The sequence below is a fragment of the Peromyscus californicus genome, unplaced genomic scaffold (genome assembly GCF_007827085.1).
Source record: "Peromyscus californicus insignis strain IS unplaced genomic scaffold, ASM782708v3 Scaffold_23__1_contigs__length_62951481, whole genome shotgun sequence".
NCBI classification, from domain to species: domain Eukaryota; kingdom Metazoa; phylum Chordata; class Mammalia; order Rodentia; family Cricetidae; genus Peromyscus; species Peromyscus californicus.
The window spans coordinates 4,880,306-4,896,709 of NW_026294534.1; the positions used below are offsets into that span (position 1 = coordinate 4,880,306).

The following is a 16,404-nucleotide window of genomic DNA, read 5'->3' on the forward strand; positions in this document are numbered from 1 at the left end:
CAACAATCACTGCCTTTTCACCAGAGACGTCTAAAATCAAGGAAATAACTGAGTCGGGTCTAGAATGTTTCCTAACATGGTTACACACGGATGAAACTTGTCTGACGTTTTAAATATCCCTGTAAGTTCTATAGAGATCTATGCCAGTTACTTTCATGTGGTTTATATACATGACAGTCAAGTAAGTTTTCTAAAAGTGACTTCAAGCAAAATGTATGTTCCAGGAGTCACGATCATGCTTTATCACATGACTTCAAACAGCATCTGGCCAGGCAGTGGGGATTAATAGTCTCCACCCTCTACTTCCCCACCCCACAAAGAAAAGTCTTACAAGTAATTTGTGCTATCAGTGATGACTACAACGCAGATTTGTTTGCGGAACTAATTACTAAATGCTTACAAGTGATTTGTGGAGAAGCACATGGAGCCGGGAGTGGGCTGCTTCAACACTGACACCGGGAAAACTGGCTGACAGTTGGGTGCTGCCTGCACGAGCAAGGATTCATGGCAAGTATCTGTAGCTCACGGAGGGAAAAAACTTCACTTCTCAGTCTTATTTTTGACAGAGGAAACCCAACTAACCCAGTGGGTCAGATCAAGATAAGCCCACCTGGGGCGGTCCTTCCTGACATTTCTAACCGAGATTTCGTTAACGGCATGCTCTGCTGAGGATGGTTTGCATAACTGACTGTACCACCTGGTTCCTTCCAGTGGGTACGCGATGGTGCATAGTGCTAGTTATAACTTCTATACAATGCACATAAAACGAAGTCTATGAGGAAATACGTTCTCAATGTTCCAAGTACAGGTGCATTTTCTATAGGTCTATCTGTAGAAAGCATACCATCTCAAACTTTTCCTCAACAAACCGGAGCAAACGATTCAGCTGAGTTTATACTAATGGTGAATTTTAGGCAATGGTGTGAATACACATGCATCTTAAAATAACTATAAACACAGATAACAAAGATTGCAAGTTGCTATAAAAACATACACATTTTGTTCAATGCAACTGCAAGAGAAGTTAAATATCTGAATTTCTTTCACCCGCTCTCCAATTTTATTTTACTTTTCTGCATGCCGCGGTTTGAGATGATGCTTTCAATTTGCAATAAGACAAATTACGACTGTTGGTAGGCTTCAGGTGCTGAAGTTCAAACGCACTCTTAACACAGTTTAGCACTCGATAAAGTCGATGACCACAAGCTTTCGGAGGTCCTCAACGTGGTGCCTGGCTTTAGAAACACCCTGACAACTTGTTACTTGGATGCTTGCTTACCTAAGCAACCTATAAAACCCAACACTACCGAATACGAGGTAGCTAGGCGGCGGGGGTGGGGGGAGAGGGGTGCAGAGGATCCTCACTCTGAGAAGGAATGCAAGCAATCACTCGGAAGCTGCCAAGTGTCACCTGGAAACAAGTCAGCCGCGGTCCGGCTGCCCCGCGGAAGGCGTCACCCCACGGCAAGCTCCTGGGTGACCACGCTAGGACCTGCGGCGCGGGAAGGATGCCGCCTCACTAGGACCTCCAACCGCCCTCCCTCTTCCTCCCAGCCATACCTCTGGCCTTGCAGCGTCCCCTCGGGCCGTCCAGCCTCACTCCGACCGGAAGCGGCCGTCACCATTAAGCCGGTTCTGCGTTTCCGCCAGCTGCTCCTCGCGCCGGCGCAGTGGAGACAGGCGCGCCTGGGCGCTGTTTAAGGGAAAGGGCAAGTGGGGTGCGCAGGCGCAGCGATGAGCAGGCCGGCGGGCGCGGCGGCTCAGGGCGCCTGCGCAGCAGGGCCTCCCGGGCCTCCCGGGCCTCGGGCTGTAGCTGCGGTCGTTCCTTTCCTCGCCGCTGGGTGTCGTGGTTGAGCCGAACTCGGAGGATGGGGTTGCTGCCCGGACATGTTCGGTGGTCCGGGAGACAAGAGCATCCTCCCTCCCAAAGCGCCCAGGGCTCCAGGAAAAGACTTTTTGCAAAATTATCTCAGGTTCCGTGTCTGTAGCGTTTTCACCGTGCAGAAACAACACACAATTCATAGTAATACGTAATCCATGGCACAGAAACATACCTGCCTGCGCTGCAGGCCTCTCTAATGGGTTCGGTTGATTGGAAATAAAGTTAGCCGATAGTTTTGTTGAACTCCTACTGTCATCCACTGACTGTACTAATATTCAAGATAGATGGAAATATAAACTCACGCCCTACGTCCCAGGAATTCTTGCTTTCCACTTTCCCCTGGAAATGTGGCTATGACGTGCCCTGTTCCACCAATGAGAATTCAGAAATTATGGGCAAAAGGTGAGAACTCTTGGGATTATTTCCTTTTAAAGGGAAACTTCGCTGCACTGGTGAAACCCTAGAGTGATTTAGGTTGTCTAATGCGCAGAAACCGTATTTCACACTGACAGTTCAAGGCTAGTTTAAAGTGGAGCCAGATCCTCCGGCTCCTTGTGGCCAATTACTTTCTGTTTAGTTCGCCTAGATCTCCCGAATGTTACCTGCGACGTTGTGAAGCCACAGGTTATTAGGGCAGCAGCACCCAGCAGTGTTGTCAGAGGAGGCCCCACTGGTTGGAACGGAAAAACAGCTCTCCTGACTCATTCAACCGCTCCTGAGCTCCGACGTCAGACACAGGTAGAACTTTGCGTTGCTGGAAGTTCATTCCAAGCCCTAACTCTAATGTATTGTTTTAGCTGCATGGTTCACGGAGAACCAAATTCGTTTTGCTTTTTTTCCTCATGGAATTAAAAAGAGAAATAACAAGGAAGGACGTGAGTGCTCGCAGATATGGTGGAATAGAGGGTTTACTGTAGATAGAAAGACGAGCATAACCAGAGGCAGGGGCATCTGGGAGAGTCCAGAGTGAACACGACCGTGAGCTGGGCCTCGGGACTGTAAGAGTAAGATGTGTGTCTGCCTTGGCAGTGAAGGTAAAACACAACAAACAGACAGTGCAGCGCTTTGCCTCGGCAATCCGGTTCCTCATCGCTCCCCGCCGGGCGTGCAGAGAGCCGCGGGCTGGAAACGCGGAGCCGTCTCTTACTCCTACCGGCCACCGTAGCGCGAGGGCGGAGCCTACCGTTCCGCGCATGCCCAGAGGGCCAAACTGGCTTCCTACTCCGGGGAGGAAGCCGGAGAGCAGGTTAAGTGGGGGCCGGCGGGGGCATTTGCCAGCGACACTGCCGCGCGCGAGCCGGAAGTGCAGGCTGCGCCAGCCAGCCCGCCGCGCCGCAGGAGCTCCGGGCTAGACGGTGGCGACGGCGGCCCCTCGGCAGGAGGAGGACGATGAGGAGCGGCGGGGCCGGCGCGGGGCCTCGCTGCTGCGCGGAGCCGGGTTCCGAGCCCGCGGCCGACTGCGCAGCCCGCCCGCGAGCCTGAGTGAGTGCGGCGGGGACGCGGGCGGCCTCCCCGACCTTCTCACCCCGGCAGGGGCAGCTCGGACCCGGGAGCCCGAGTCGCCCTCGGTCCCCTCCCCTCCCCCGCCCGGAGCAGTCGGGTCAGCAAACCCCGGGCTTGGGTCGGAGGGACGGGCGCGTTTCGCTGTTAACAGGTGCAGCCCTGCGCACAGCACGGCTGCAAGCGACGGGGCCTTACCATCAAGAGTTTTCACACTCTTGAAGTCGCTTGGCCAGGGGTAGACTTTGTCCACTGTTGATGTGAAGCGAGAATGCATCAGGGAGGGTACTTGGCTGAGCGGTCAACCTAAAATAAACGCCCTTCAGCTCTTTTGCACTTCTTTACTAGGCAGCAGTAACCGAGTGGCCCACTGGCTTTACATTTGACGTTTGTTTTGTTTTTTTTTTTTGTTTTGGGGTTTTGTTTTGTTTTTTGGTCGATCCACCCTGTCTCTGTCTTGTGGCATGAATTAGTGCTTACGTGTGTGCGTGCTTCTACATGTTCTTTTATTTCACCGAGAATTAATGATCGTCCGTGTAGAGTTATGTCATAACTGAACTACCTGAGACATCACCCAGTGGAGCTGTAATTGAGTTGGACTTGCTGTACACCCTGGGCCTTGCTGTGTATTGAAAAGTGTCCAGTGGAGTAACCTAAGGTCACTGCCATCAAGGAACTCCCAGCCTGTGTAAGCAGGCTCCTCACCACATGGGTAAATAACCGCCACACAAGTCTGCACAGACTGCAGAACGGAACTTTTGGCAGTAGGGATAAAGGTCCAAGGAAAGGTTTTTGGAGGATCTGTAATCAGAGCTGGGTTTCTACAGAAAAATAAAGCCTTACCCTAATAACTCTACTACATGCAAATGTAGTAACCACCCGTGAGTCACTGCTGGGATTTAACTGGGATTCTCAATGCTTACTGAGACTTTGCTTGCTCTGGCATGTAATAAAACGCTTGAATTTTGTCTCTAAAGTGGCAGGGTTTTATCACCACATCTTAGCCTTATTTCAACTAAATGCTTCACCCTGCTTTTGTACATTAGGAAACAGTCAAAAAGACCAAGCAAGTTGAAGGCAAGCTTCTACACTTGCACCTACAGGTAGCACTTGGCTGGCTGCCCGCCTTTTCCCCAGAGCACTAGAGGCAGCCTGTCGTCTGAATGAGAGTTATGGGTCAGGCTTTCCCGGACCAGCTGCTGGACAGAGTGCAGAAACTCAGGCACTGGGCTGTCAATCTCTTGTTACCTCGGGAATTTTTTGTGTTTCTCTGGTTCATTCATCCCCTGAGGTTCTGATATCTTTCTAACGATGGTCGAGCTGTCTCAGGAAAACCCGAGGCCCCGAAATACCCTCTTTAGAACAGATCTAGGACAAGCCCCAGGTCTTGTAATTAAGGTGTCTGGTGAGTGGCAAGCTAGCCTCCTAACACCTTATTACCTTTTATACCACTGAGTCTTAGAAGTCTCAGATCCCGAAGCAGTGTGTTCTGCCAAGGTTGTTTGCCAGGGCTAAGAGCAACCTATATTTAGAGTGGGAGCCAGGTACTTCTGTGAGGTCTGCTTCATATCAGAAAATAAATTGCAACTTAATGTCCATTCTACAGTCTAATGTCAGTGTTGACTGTTTTGGGCCTGAGTTTCTTTTAGTTGTTCACCATTTTGTTACTTGCAGATACAATCTCTGAACAAATTGTTATTGGCTCCAGTGGTGACAATAATCTATCATCCAAGTTTTTTCCTAAGATGACTGCATGTGCACATCCTTTGGGGTTGCAAGGGAAAGAACATGGTGATGATCCTAACCTCCTGCCTGGTGTAATTTAGAAGTGTCTACTTGAGGTTCCAGTGCTCTCTGGACCTGCCAGTCCCTCCAGCGTCTGTAGGCAGATCTGTTCATCTGTCCCCTAGGACTATTAGAACACACTATCTCATTATTGATGGCATGTGGGTAGCCATCAGGGAAACGGATAGCTCGTTCTGCGGTGTGCTGAAGACACCACACCGAGAGCAGCTCTTTGTGTTTGCAAGTCAGCTGTGCAGCTGGCAGAGTGTCAGAACTTCCCAGTGCCTAGCAGGAGAGAAGAGCCGCTGTGAGAGTGGACTTCTGTGCTCCTTGGACTGTGACTGGACTCTGATTTCCCCCGGAGTAACGAATGAGCATCTTGAGGTTGACCCCTAGTGATGTGGTTGTCATCAGGGACCTGTGCTCACCATTCTTTACAGTTTGCAACCAGCTAAACATTGTCATTCACAGAGTTAGTTTTCAAAGGTCTCTTGCTGTTGGTAGAGTCAGTTAACAAATACAAACTAGAGAGTAATTTTATCTGTGGGGTAGTGTTGACCTTTAACTTTGTCTGTGACAAAGAAGTTGATGTGACCAGTTTACTATCTAGTTTATTGCCACAGTGACAATTAAAATACTTCTCCTATAGCTGAGTTTCAGTTATTCATATATTTGTTACTCTTTCAGGTGAAAAGTAATTGGATAAAGAACCTCATATAATATATTGCACAAAGGATTTAAATAGTATGCTTTTTAAAAAAAAGATTTATTTATTTAATGTATGTCTGTATGAAGGTGTCAGATCCCCTGGAACTAGAATTACAAACAGTTGTGAACTACCATGTGGGTGCTGGGAATTAAACCTGGGTCCTCTGGAAGAGCAGTCGGTGCTCTTAACCTCTGAGCCATCTCTCCAGACCCTAGTGTGCTGTTCTTAATTTGCAGGACTCAAGATGATGGGAGAAGGCAGTAGAGATACATATATTAAAGAGTGGCTCTCAAACTCTGCTTTCAGGACCTTGTTGGTTTTTTTAAAGACTGGTTTCTATTCTCTCTCTCTCTCTCTCTCTCTCTCTCTCTCTCTCTCTCTCTCTGTCTCTCTCTCTCTCTCTCACTCGTGTGTGTGTGTGTGTGTGTGTGTGTGTGTGTGTGTGTGTGTATGTACACCTGAGTGCACGTACCCTCGTAGTTCAGAGGAGATCATTGGTCTCCTGGAGGTGTGGAGACTGGCCAGCATGGGTGCCAAGAGCTGAACTCAGGTTCTCTCTAAGAGTGGTGTTTGCTCTGAACCACTGGCCATCTCTCCAGCCTTCAGGACCTTTTTATATTTTGAGTAATTATTGAGGACTCAAAAGAAACTTGGGTTATATAGATATTTTATTGTGTTAGAAATTAGAAGTGGGAGTTTGTGAATTAGTAATAATTTCATGACAAAATACCAACCAACATTTCTTGTAAACTTCCTGTAATTGCAAAAGTAGAGCTATGACATTATTTAACATTGTTAACATTACTGTAATATCTGCTTAGTGAGACTTCTGCATCCGTGCCCTCGTGCAAAAGTAGACCCACACACGACTGTGGCTGTAGGTGGAGGAGCAGGGTGTTCTCTGCTACTGCAGCACATTTAGGAGGAAATTGCTTAAAGGTCGCTTACATTGTGGTGTTAGAAACCTGCGTCAAAGAAGTCTTGATGTTCATGCAGTGAAACCCGCTGGATTTGTGTTACATTTGAAACGAATGTGTCACATTACATTCCTGTCAACTTAAACTCCTAATACAATTTCTGGCCATTTAGAGTGTGTTCACTGAATTCAGCATTTTCTTGCAAATTGGTAAGACATCTAATCTGTTGCTGAAAATCACACTTGGTATTATCACCACTACCGCAGAACTGTCAAAGTCTTCAAGTATTAGAAATTTGAGCTTCATTCATCTCCAAAAAAAAAGTCTTGTAAACACATACATCTGCATAAGTGTAATGACGGTAGTTTGTCAGTTGCCTATTAAAGTAAAAATATGTCACCGTGAAAAGGCAGCCAGTGTAATCTGCACTTCAGATGTGTGTCCATGCATAGCACAAGAGCTTCATGTGCATTCCTAATACAGCGCATGCCATGTAAGCTTTAATGGTGTTAGCATACAGCTGACAGTTTGGATTGCTTCTTCAGTACTATTGCATGAATCTAGCTTTTCCCCTTCTTCGCCGAGCTCGTGATTGGGGATGGGAGGGAAGGTCCTGCACATAGACACTTGCTTGGACATGAGTATCATTGACCATTACATAAGCACAGCAGATATCAAACACTGAAAAGGTATACAGCACCATGGTGTTATTATGAAGACAATGCTAGCCTTGTGGACCCGTCCCAAGGTCTTCAGCAGCTGCACAAGTCTGCCATTTTTCAAAAACTTGAGACATCCATTTTAGCTGGGGTCTCAGAGTTCACAGAACTTAACTGCTCTAATTCCTTCTCTACTGTCCTTGCCAAGTATGTATTTAGATTATTTTGAATCCTTTGTGTTTCTATGAATAATTGTGCTAAGTGATTTAAAATAAGTGGCACAGACAGCTGCTTAATGGAAAGTAAAGAATCCTAGCTCTGCAATTATGCCTTGTCCTGTTTTTAAAGGATTTGCTCAGGTTTTCCCTTGATTTCTTTTGTGATGACAGGCAGTAAAGGTTGACGTTTGCTTTGCTGTGTTATGGATGACTGTGATCTTTGATTTCCTTAGTCTCCTCTTAACTGCATGAACTCGTGTGAGGCAGGTATAGTCATGAGTGTGTGTGCCATGTGAACAGCTCAGAAGTTGCTTAAGATGTACTCAGCAGACCATGAGCCACACAACAGCAAAAACCGCCATGTTGATCAGGTTCAAAAGTATACAATGTAAGCAGTAGGGTTCAGAGTCCTGTTCTTGTCTATGACCTTGTTCTCAGTCTTTTAAGTGCTGTACCATAGTGAGATGTGTTAGATCCTAATAAACACTGCTTAGAGACAGAGCTGGGAAGCCACTGTGGTCATCTCCAGTGGTTCAGGTGAATCTGACAGCACCCCTGGGGGCCTACAGCAGTATTCTAAGGGTAGCATAACTTAGATATTGAACTCTGTTGTTTTTTGTTTTTTTTTAAGATTTATTTATTGTGTATACAATGTTCTGCCTGCATGTGTCCCTGCAGGCCAGAAGAGGGCACCAGATCTCATTACAGATGGTTGTGAGCCACCATGTAGGTGCTGGGAATTGAACTCAGACCTCTGGAAGAGCAGTCAGTGCTCTTAACCTCTGAGCCATCTCTCCAACCCCTGAACTCTGTTTTTTAAAGCACCAGTTTATAAGATAGTTAAATGTTTTGTTTCTTATTTTATGTTCATGTGTGTAAGCCTGTGTGAGATTATGTTTACTTTGTGTGTGCAGGAACCTGTGGAGGCAAGAGAGGGCATTGGATCCCCTAGGATAGTTTCAGGTGGTTGTGAGCTGCCACATGGATGTTGGGAATTGAATGAGCAGTAAGCACTCTTACCCTCAGAGCCATCTCCAGCCCCAAAGTTTTCTCAGAAGTGAAACCATTTGTATCTTTCAAGAGCATGCATCAATGAGGGCTGAGGAGGTCAGGTGAGTATGGCCAGCGTGCTTAGTAAATAAGTAGTTTTTCATTTCAGTCTCTGGTTGGTATTGTACAGGAGTTAGCTTTCCTTGTACCTCACTGAAGCACCTTAAGGAAGAGACAGGAAGTCCATGGCTGTGGCTGAAGCCCTGATGGCAGGGCAGGCAGGCTGTAGCTCCTTCTTACATGTCACTGGCCAGAAAGCAGAGAACTTCTTAGTCCAGAAGTGGGGTTGGGCTATAGTTCTCAGGGCCCATGCCTAGGAGATCTAGGTCTGTCAGCCAAGCTCCAGGTCCAGAAGGTTCCACAGTCTCCCAAAATAGTGCCACAGCCTGGGGAGTAAGTGCTGAAAGCTGCGAGGCTGTGGAAGCATGGCACACTTAAATCCTAGCCGAGTGTACCCACCGTAGACTAAAGATCAGGGAGCATCAGAGCACTAGAGATGTAGAAGAGAGGTGTGACTGGGATGTAGGAGCTCACCAAACGATTGCTGTATTATCAGATGCTTTTGAGGGCAGTTCTGATGCAGTGCAAGACATAGCTGACACTTCACATCTGTGTCTCAAGAACAGTCCTCTTACAGGAAAAGAATCCTTTCCAACCTGGCTGTGCATTCTAACAGATTCCTTATGTTTTGTTTCCTGAGAAGTGCTTACTAACAGCAATGTGATACCCCAGAGCATGCTGTTCAGAAAGCATGTTAACTATAATTGGTGTTTTTTCATTCGTGTGAGTCCAGCATATGGTAATACCTTTTGATTCTGTCATGCATGGTTGGTGGCATTGATACTGTAATGCATAAATTCTAGCATGTTATACTTTTTTTTTTTTACTATAGTTAACATGATAAACTTAGTGAGGAGGAGCATGTATTTAGCCTGGGTAAGTTTGAGCTGTCAATGAGGCATCAGGTATTAGAGAACAGAGAGATGGGAAATGTAGGGGAAGAATAGACATGCTAATAAGGGCTAATTCATTCTAGAATGTGCTGAGAGTCTTGAGAATGAAACCGCTAAGGGAAAAAAGTGCTTGCTCCTGTTTCCATAATACGCTGAGAAAATTAAAGGCCGAGAGATACCTGTGGCTCACACCTGTGAAGTTCACTGTGCTCCTTGCTTTGTGTGTGTGCAGGGCAGTATGTAGTGACAGGGTATGATTGATAGAGAAATCTGCCACCTTGTAGTGTCCTAGCTTCCTTCTCAGAGGGCCCACTTCCTGAAGCTCCATGTCTTCAAAGGGATGTTGGGGACAGCCACATCCAGACTGTAGCAACAGTGAGCAGACAGTAGACATCCTGCAGAGTGATCCACTAGAGAGCAGAGGGTCTGAGGATGATGATGTTGGAGTTGTTGACAGTGGTTGCCACTTCAGTCAGCTGGATATGGTGGCCATGTCATTCTTAAGAGTTTACTGGTAGTGGGTAAGTCCACATAGTGGTGACATTTGTGTGATGTTGTCAGGTCATATCTGATAACATGGTAGGGACAGAATTGAGAAACATGAAATCAAGTGTTCCCTTAGACACAGACTAAAGTCACACAGCAATGATCTAGAAGAGTGGTGTGGAAGAGATTAATGCTTAGTGATTCTGTGTTCTTCATAAACAGGTCTCCTGCTTCTTACTGCACAACCTATCTGTTGGTAGAAATATCAGCTTTGAGTAAACCCCATTACTTCTGGTTGTGATGCTAAGATGTCAGTATACAATGCATTCTGGCATGCAAAATCATGTGACAGATATTTATTTTCTGGTGGTAAATCAGTATTTTGCCTTATGGCATATACTTTGAGGTACAGTTGAATAGTCATGTTGTATGACCAAGTCTTGGAGTTAGCTGGATGTTTCAGCCTTGGGAGGCCTAAGTCCTACATAAGGCACCAGCCAAGCTCTGTATTGTTCAGTGGTGATTTCTAGAGAGCCGTGATGGCATCAAGTCTCTCTTTCCCTTTAGTAGCTCAGGTATAGTGGGAAGCTGGCACAAGAGGGGGAGTAGGTCCCACACAGTGCAGCTGTTCCCTGCTTCTCACAAAGCACTGTCTAGTTAACAGTCCATGGGCGTAGGCTCCAACACCCAGCAGAGGACAAGCTATTCCATATGGCATCTAGTTCAGAGAAGCCCTCAAACTTGCCTGTAGCCCTTCACTGTTCTCTTAACCATAAAGGAGCTCACCAACAGGTCACAGTGCTACATAGAAGCTCAGCTAGTAGTCTGCCCTTCTCAGGTGTCCAGGGAAATAGGCCTGAAGGTTAAATGCTGGTTGCTTTTTCTATGCCAAAGGAGGAGCTCTCATTAACCCTTTATCTGATTAGCAATCTAGAAATAAAGCACTCATCCAGTGCTGGCCATAGCTCTATGCAGCTGACTCATTTTCATTGTCAGAACATCTGTATTGTATGTAGTTGACAGTGCATCTCAGTGGATGGCTCAGGGTGACTGGTTTGCTGACTGTTTCACTGAATTTAGCAGACTAAAAGTCCTTCTTGAAATTACATGCACGTGTTGGAGTTCCTCTTAGAGTATCTTTGAGGTGGATGGTGGAATAAGGTAGAGAGATTGCCAACAGGCTGGGTTATGTGGTATCATTCTGAACCATAGTCTGTCAGTACGAAGGAGACATTCATACATGTTTATTTTACTAATCTGTTCTAAAAACTCAGGTTCAATTGATATTCTTCAAAATGGGCTCATAATTATTCCTGCACTGTGATGTAACCACCCATTGTAAATTATGCTTATATTTTTGTTGTCAAAATTATATTATCCTTTAAGGTGACTTTGAGAAAGGTTTTTTTGGAAACTTCCAAGTTTATTACTTACTGATAATCAGTTATATACTCAGACAAATGGCCTAAGTACCACTGCTCAGAATATGCCTGTTTTAGCAAGCTGATCGTTTTCTTAGACATTTTGGTTTTGAGTGCATAGCCGTGAGGGATACGGTACTTAGGAAAAGGGGCTGGGGCTGGGGCTGCAGTAGCCGAGGACTGTTAACTGTGGAGTAGCCTGAACAGATGGAAATAGAGGTTGGAATCTCAGAATGTGCTTCCTCTGTGTGTATTGGGCTTTCTAGTTCCCCCTACAAATGTCTCTTTTTTCTTTAATAAGAACTTTGATTTGAAAACTAAGTTACCTTGTTGCTAATTATACAATTGCAGGCATGCTTTCCCTAGTCACAGTAGTCACACGTTTGTAGTGGGGTTTCAGCTTGCTTTTTCCTCCTGAGTTAGAGTGGAATTAGATGACAGATTGGTAGCGGTTCAATAGAGGCTTAAGGGCAGTAGGGTTTCAGTGTACTTCTGCCTACTGGATCACTAAAATGAGCCTTGAGTTCTTTATTGCTGGCCACTGTCATTGACACCTCTGTCAGATCACTAGGGGTCTGTGAAAAGAACAATAAGGATTTTGACTTGTTTCTTAAGTGACATCTTAAATGGCATCTGGCCATATTTTGCACTACTCTAATGTGCATGACTGTGCAGGCTCAGTGCGTGTGTATTATTCCAAACCTTTTACATCAGTCTTAGGGTCGTAATTAAAATCATTGTCATCATTATTGTTCCTGTTACTTTAAAGAGCTGGGGATCAAACCCCAGGCTTTACATGTGCTGGCAGATGTTCTCTTACTGACCTATATAGGCTGCCTCCACATTCTTTTATATCTTATATCAAGCTGGGGCCAGTTTACTTTCAATTTTCCATACTACCACTCAAACGTAAGTCCAAGCTTTATATGGGAAACCCACCTGACCGTGTGCCATGTGAACCATCAGAGTCTACTGTTGCAAAGGAGTAAACCAGCCCTGTGTGACTGTTGACAGGTGACAGGGAGAGCCTAAGATAAGCCAGCAGCAACTGGAGTGCTCTGCTGAGTGTGCTTTGCACTGCACCCTGTGGTTCCGCTTTAGCTAGATTTATACCTGCAGTGCTTGGGTACTTTTTTTCTTTAAGTTCTGTTTTTATTTGACCTTCAATGCTTCTTTTCCTGTAATGCAACTTGCTCCAATTCGATGGCATTGTTTATTTCTACGAATCAAAGAAAAAGGATTATGCTATTGTTTATATTCAAAATGATTAATCTTAATAAAAACCAAGTAAGAAGTCTAGGCGGGGGACGGGGGCCAAGTTCAGTTGCCTAGCATGCTGGAGCCCCTGAGTTTAGCTCCCATCACCATATAAAACAGCAGAATGGTGTAAGCCCAGCACTGGAGATGTGGAGGCAGGAAGATCAGAAGTTCAAGGTGGTCTGTATATAGAGTTGACTGTGTACCGAATCTTCAAAGAAAAAAGCTGAGTGTGGAACTTGAGAAGCAATAGTAAAAACTCATGTATGAAATAACTGACTCTTGACCAATCCATAAGGGTTGAAAGAACTGAGGGAAGGAGGGGCTCCGAGAAGCATGCTGCCTTCTGCTTATTGTAGAGCTAGGGCAGTAGCCAGATCCAGGTTCCGTCTCCTCATGTGTAAAGATGGGAATGGTGTTAAAATTATGTTTTTTCTTGTTTTGCTTTTTGTTTTTTATCAAATCACTTAGAATGCATAAATGAAGTACCTGGAAGCAGATAAGTGCCTTTTGACAGCATATGGGTTTGGTGAATGTGTTCTGTGACTACAGGTTGGGAAGAGTAGTATAGGGCCTAATTAGGAATTGTACTGATCAGTTTCATGGGCAGAGTGATGTAGTTCCTAGAGTACTGAGTGCTTTTCATGATGGGTCTTACCTTTAAAGTAGAGGTGCCTGCTGAGTCACTGGGTCTCTCTGTGTCTCCTAGGATATCTACGTGGAGCTACCATGGAAAAATCCTGGATGCTGTGGAGCTTTATTGAAAGATGGCTACTAGCCTTGGCGTCCTGGTCTTGGGCTCTCTGCCGCATCTCTCTCTTACCTTTGATAGTGACTTTTCATCTGTATGGAGGCGTTGTCTTACTCCTGTTAATATTCGTGTCAATCGCAGGTATCTTGTATAAGTTCCAGGATGTCTTGCTCTACTTTCCAGAACAGCCATCTTCCTCCCGTCTTTATGTCCCCATGCCCACCGGGATTCCACATGAAAATATTTTCATCAGAACCAAAGATGGAGTACGCCTGAATCTGATCTTGGTAAGATACACTGGAGACAATTCCCCCTATTCCCCAACTATAATTTATTTTCACGGGAATGCGGGCAACATAGGCCACAGGTTGCCAAACGCACTGCTTATGCTGGTGAACCTCAAAGTGAACCTTGTGCTGGTTGATTATCGGGGGTATGGAAAAAGCGAAGGAGAAGCCAGTGAAGAAGGACTGTACTTGGATTCTGAAGCTGTGCTAGACTATGTGATGACTAGACCTGACCTCGATAAAACAAAGGTTTTCCTCTTTGGCCGCTCACTGGGAGGAGCAGTGGCCATTCACTTGGCTTCTGAGAATTCTCACAGGATTTCAGCCATCATGGTGGAGAACACGTTCCTAAGCATACCACACATGGCCAGCACACTCTTTTCATTCTTCCCAATGCGTTACCTTCCTTTATGGTGCTATAAAAATAAGTTTCTGTCCTACAGAAAGATCTCCCAGTGCAGGATGCCTTCCCTCTTCATCTCTGGCCTCTCTGACCAGTTGATCCCCCCTGTGATGATGAAGCGGCTCTATGAGCTCTCCCCATCCCGGACTAAAAGACTAGCCATTTTCCCGGACGGGACGCACAATGACACGTGGCAGTGCCAAGGCTACTTCACTGCACTCGAACAGTTCATCAAGGAAGTGGTCAAGAGTCATTCTCCTGAAGACATGACGAAAACATCATCCAACGTCACGATTATCTGATGCCACCCCTTGATGGATGCCTTGGGTTTCAGTTTGTGTAGAATGATGATGTCCTTTCTGGGTGTGTGTTCCCGCTGGTCTGCACGGTGACTCTGAGCTTTGAAGGGCCTCAGCACTCCATTCTGATGATCCTATAACTCTCCATAGTTTCAGAACTGGGCTTCTTGAGATTATTTCATGTTCCCACCAGAACTTCCAGCCTGGTTAAATACTCTTATCTTTAGTTTAAGATGCCGATGTGCTAGAGCTCATCCAAAAGTTTCTTGTTGGTGAAGTGGTAAAATCTATGTTGTAGTCAGATGGAGACACAAACCAGAACCCTTCAGGTGTCATTCCTTAGTAACTGTTGGGACAATCACAGTGAGCAAGCCCAGTGCTACTGCGTTTTCACCGTAAACATTAAGATGAAGTGCATGGTGGTGTTTTATTCTTGACTTATGCAATGCGATATTTTTAATGTAAATAACACTGGTCACATGCCAATGTATATGGTTTCCCGGGTTATATCTATTTTTATGTAAACTCTATTTTGTTTCTGGTGAGGAATGAGTGTGAGGCCTGTGAGCAGATTCCATGCTCTGCTGCTGAGATCCAGCTTTTTCCTAATAATAAACAGGACCATTTTCCGATATAGATGTACTGTGTTTCTGTTAGGCACTGTCTGGATCGTGCTAGTGGGATAGGAAGTTAGCATTTTACTGCAGCTTTCTTTGCACATGGAACTTTCTAACATTTGTGATTAGGGTTGCAAACAGAACTTTAGCCTCCACAGCAAGGGCTCAAACTGAACTAGCCGATAGACAGTTGAGTTAGGATGTCTCAACATATGTTGCACATAGCCTTATGCAATGTTTCATCTGATTGAAGTCCCAGTACCTAGGATGTGCCTGACTTGACAGAGGCAAGCATCATTTATCAAGCTTTTTGCAAGTAAATTACATAATGAAAGAAAAACTAAAAAGCAAATAACCAAGTATGACTTAATACTTCAGTTCTGTGTAACGGGGCTATATAAAGTGACAGTCTTAGGAAGCTTGTCAGTTTTACAGCCTGTTACACGTGTAGCAGTTAAGGAGTTGTGGGTGGGAAGCTGTACTTGACAAAGTGAGCCTCTGGAACCTGAAAATACTTGGTGACATTCCAGCCATGAGGTGAACCTGCCAAGTCCTTCCCCACAGCCCTCACCAGGTAGATGTGCTTGAGCCCTGCACATTAGGTCAGCTCCATACACATGATTGCAGATAGCTTAGCTATATCATTGACCTTCCACAAGCAGCTAGAGCAGAGTAATAATGAGTCAATAATCTTGACCTTAATTTAAAACTTTCCATGAATATAGGGCTAGAAATACTTTTGCCAAGTAGCATTCTTAGCCTTCATTTTATGCCAATGTTTAGAAAATAATGATGTATAGCAAGTATAATTTCTAAAGAATAATGCTTTTCTATAAATTATTAATTGTAAAGAGTCTTGTTTTTTAAAGAGTTGGTAACTCATCATGGAGGGTGTATTTTGTATGTGTTAATTCACCACACAATATTAAAGGCTGCTTTTCATCTTGTCAGTCTTGCTATGTAGAATGACTATCCTGAATACTAATCTATTGCAAGGACAAAAAGTAACAACAGCCAAAATGTAGTCTCAGAAATGAGCTGTCATGCATCCTTTATCAATTTTTACGTTTACAGAGTACTGCATTCCTGTTCTGCTCCTATCAGTCACTGGTCTGGAGGAGTGTACCAGCTTGAGTTGTATATATTCTTCTGAGGAAATAGGACAGCTACCCCTTCCTTGCTGTTTTCTCTGCTGCTCTTTCTGTTCAGC

The 16,404-nt window shown here is 45.2% G+C and overlaps 2 protein-coding genes across 5 annotated transcripts in view; one reads left to right on the forward strand and one right to left on the reverse strand.

Moving 5' to 3' along the window:
• Positions 1 to 2,139, reverse strand: part of Lig4 (DNA ligase 4) — a 140,396-nt gene extending 138,257 nt beyond the window's left edge. For 2 of the 3 annotated variants that reach the window (XR_008221357.1, XR_008221358.1), the window contains exon 1: positions 1,561 to 1,674. The gene's annotated coding sequence lies outside the window, so the exon portion shown is untranslated. Of the gene's footprint in view, positions 1 to 1,560 lie in introns of all 3 variants that reach the window. The other variant, XM_052751631.1, reaches the window with a different exon arrangement.
• Positions 2,140 to 2,505: 366 nt separating this feature from the next.
• Abhd13 (abhydrolase domain containing 13) lies at positions 2,506 to 16,144 on the forward strand. 2 transcript variants are annotated; one of them, XM_052751633.1, is made up of 2 exons: positions 2,506 to 2,620; positions 13,547 to 16,144. In XM_052751633.1, the coding sequence occupies exon 2, from the start codon at positions 13,567 to 13,569 to the stop codon at positions 14,578 to 14,580; it is 1,014 nt and encodes a 337-aa protein (XP_052607593.1). In that variant the 5' UTR covers positions 2,506 to 2,620; positions 13,547 to 13,566; the 3' UTR covers positions 14,581 to 16,144. The 2 variants fall into 2 exon arrangements, with proteins under 2 accessions (XP_052607593.1, XP_052607592.1); XM_052751632.1 differs by lacking the exon at positions 2,506 to 2,620 and adding an exon at positions 3,076 to 3,364.
• Positions 16,145 to 16,404: the final 260 nt, after the last annotated feature.

Bases quoted from the DNA above. Each gene is read 5' to 3' on its own strand.
- Abhd13 (XM_052751633.1), top strand. From the start codon at position 13,567: ATGGAAAAATCCTGGATGCTGTGGAGCTTTATTGAAAGATGGCTACTA.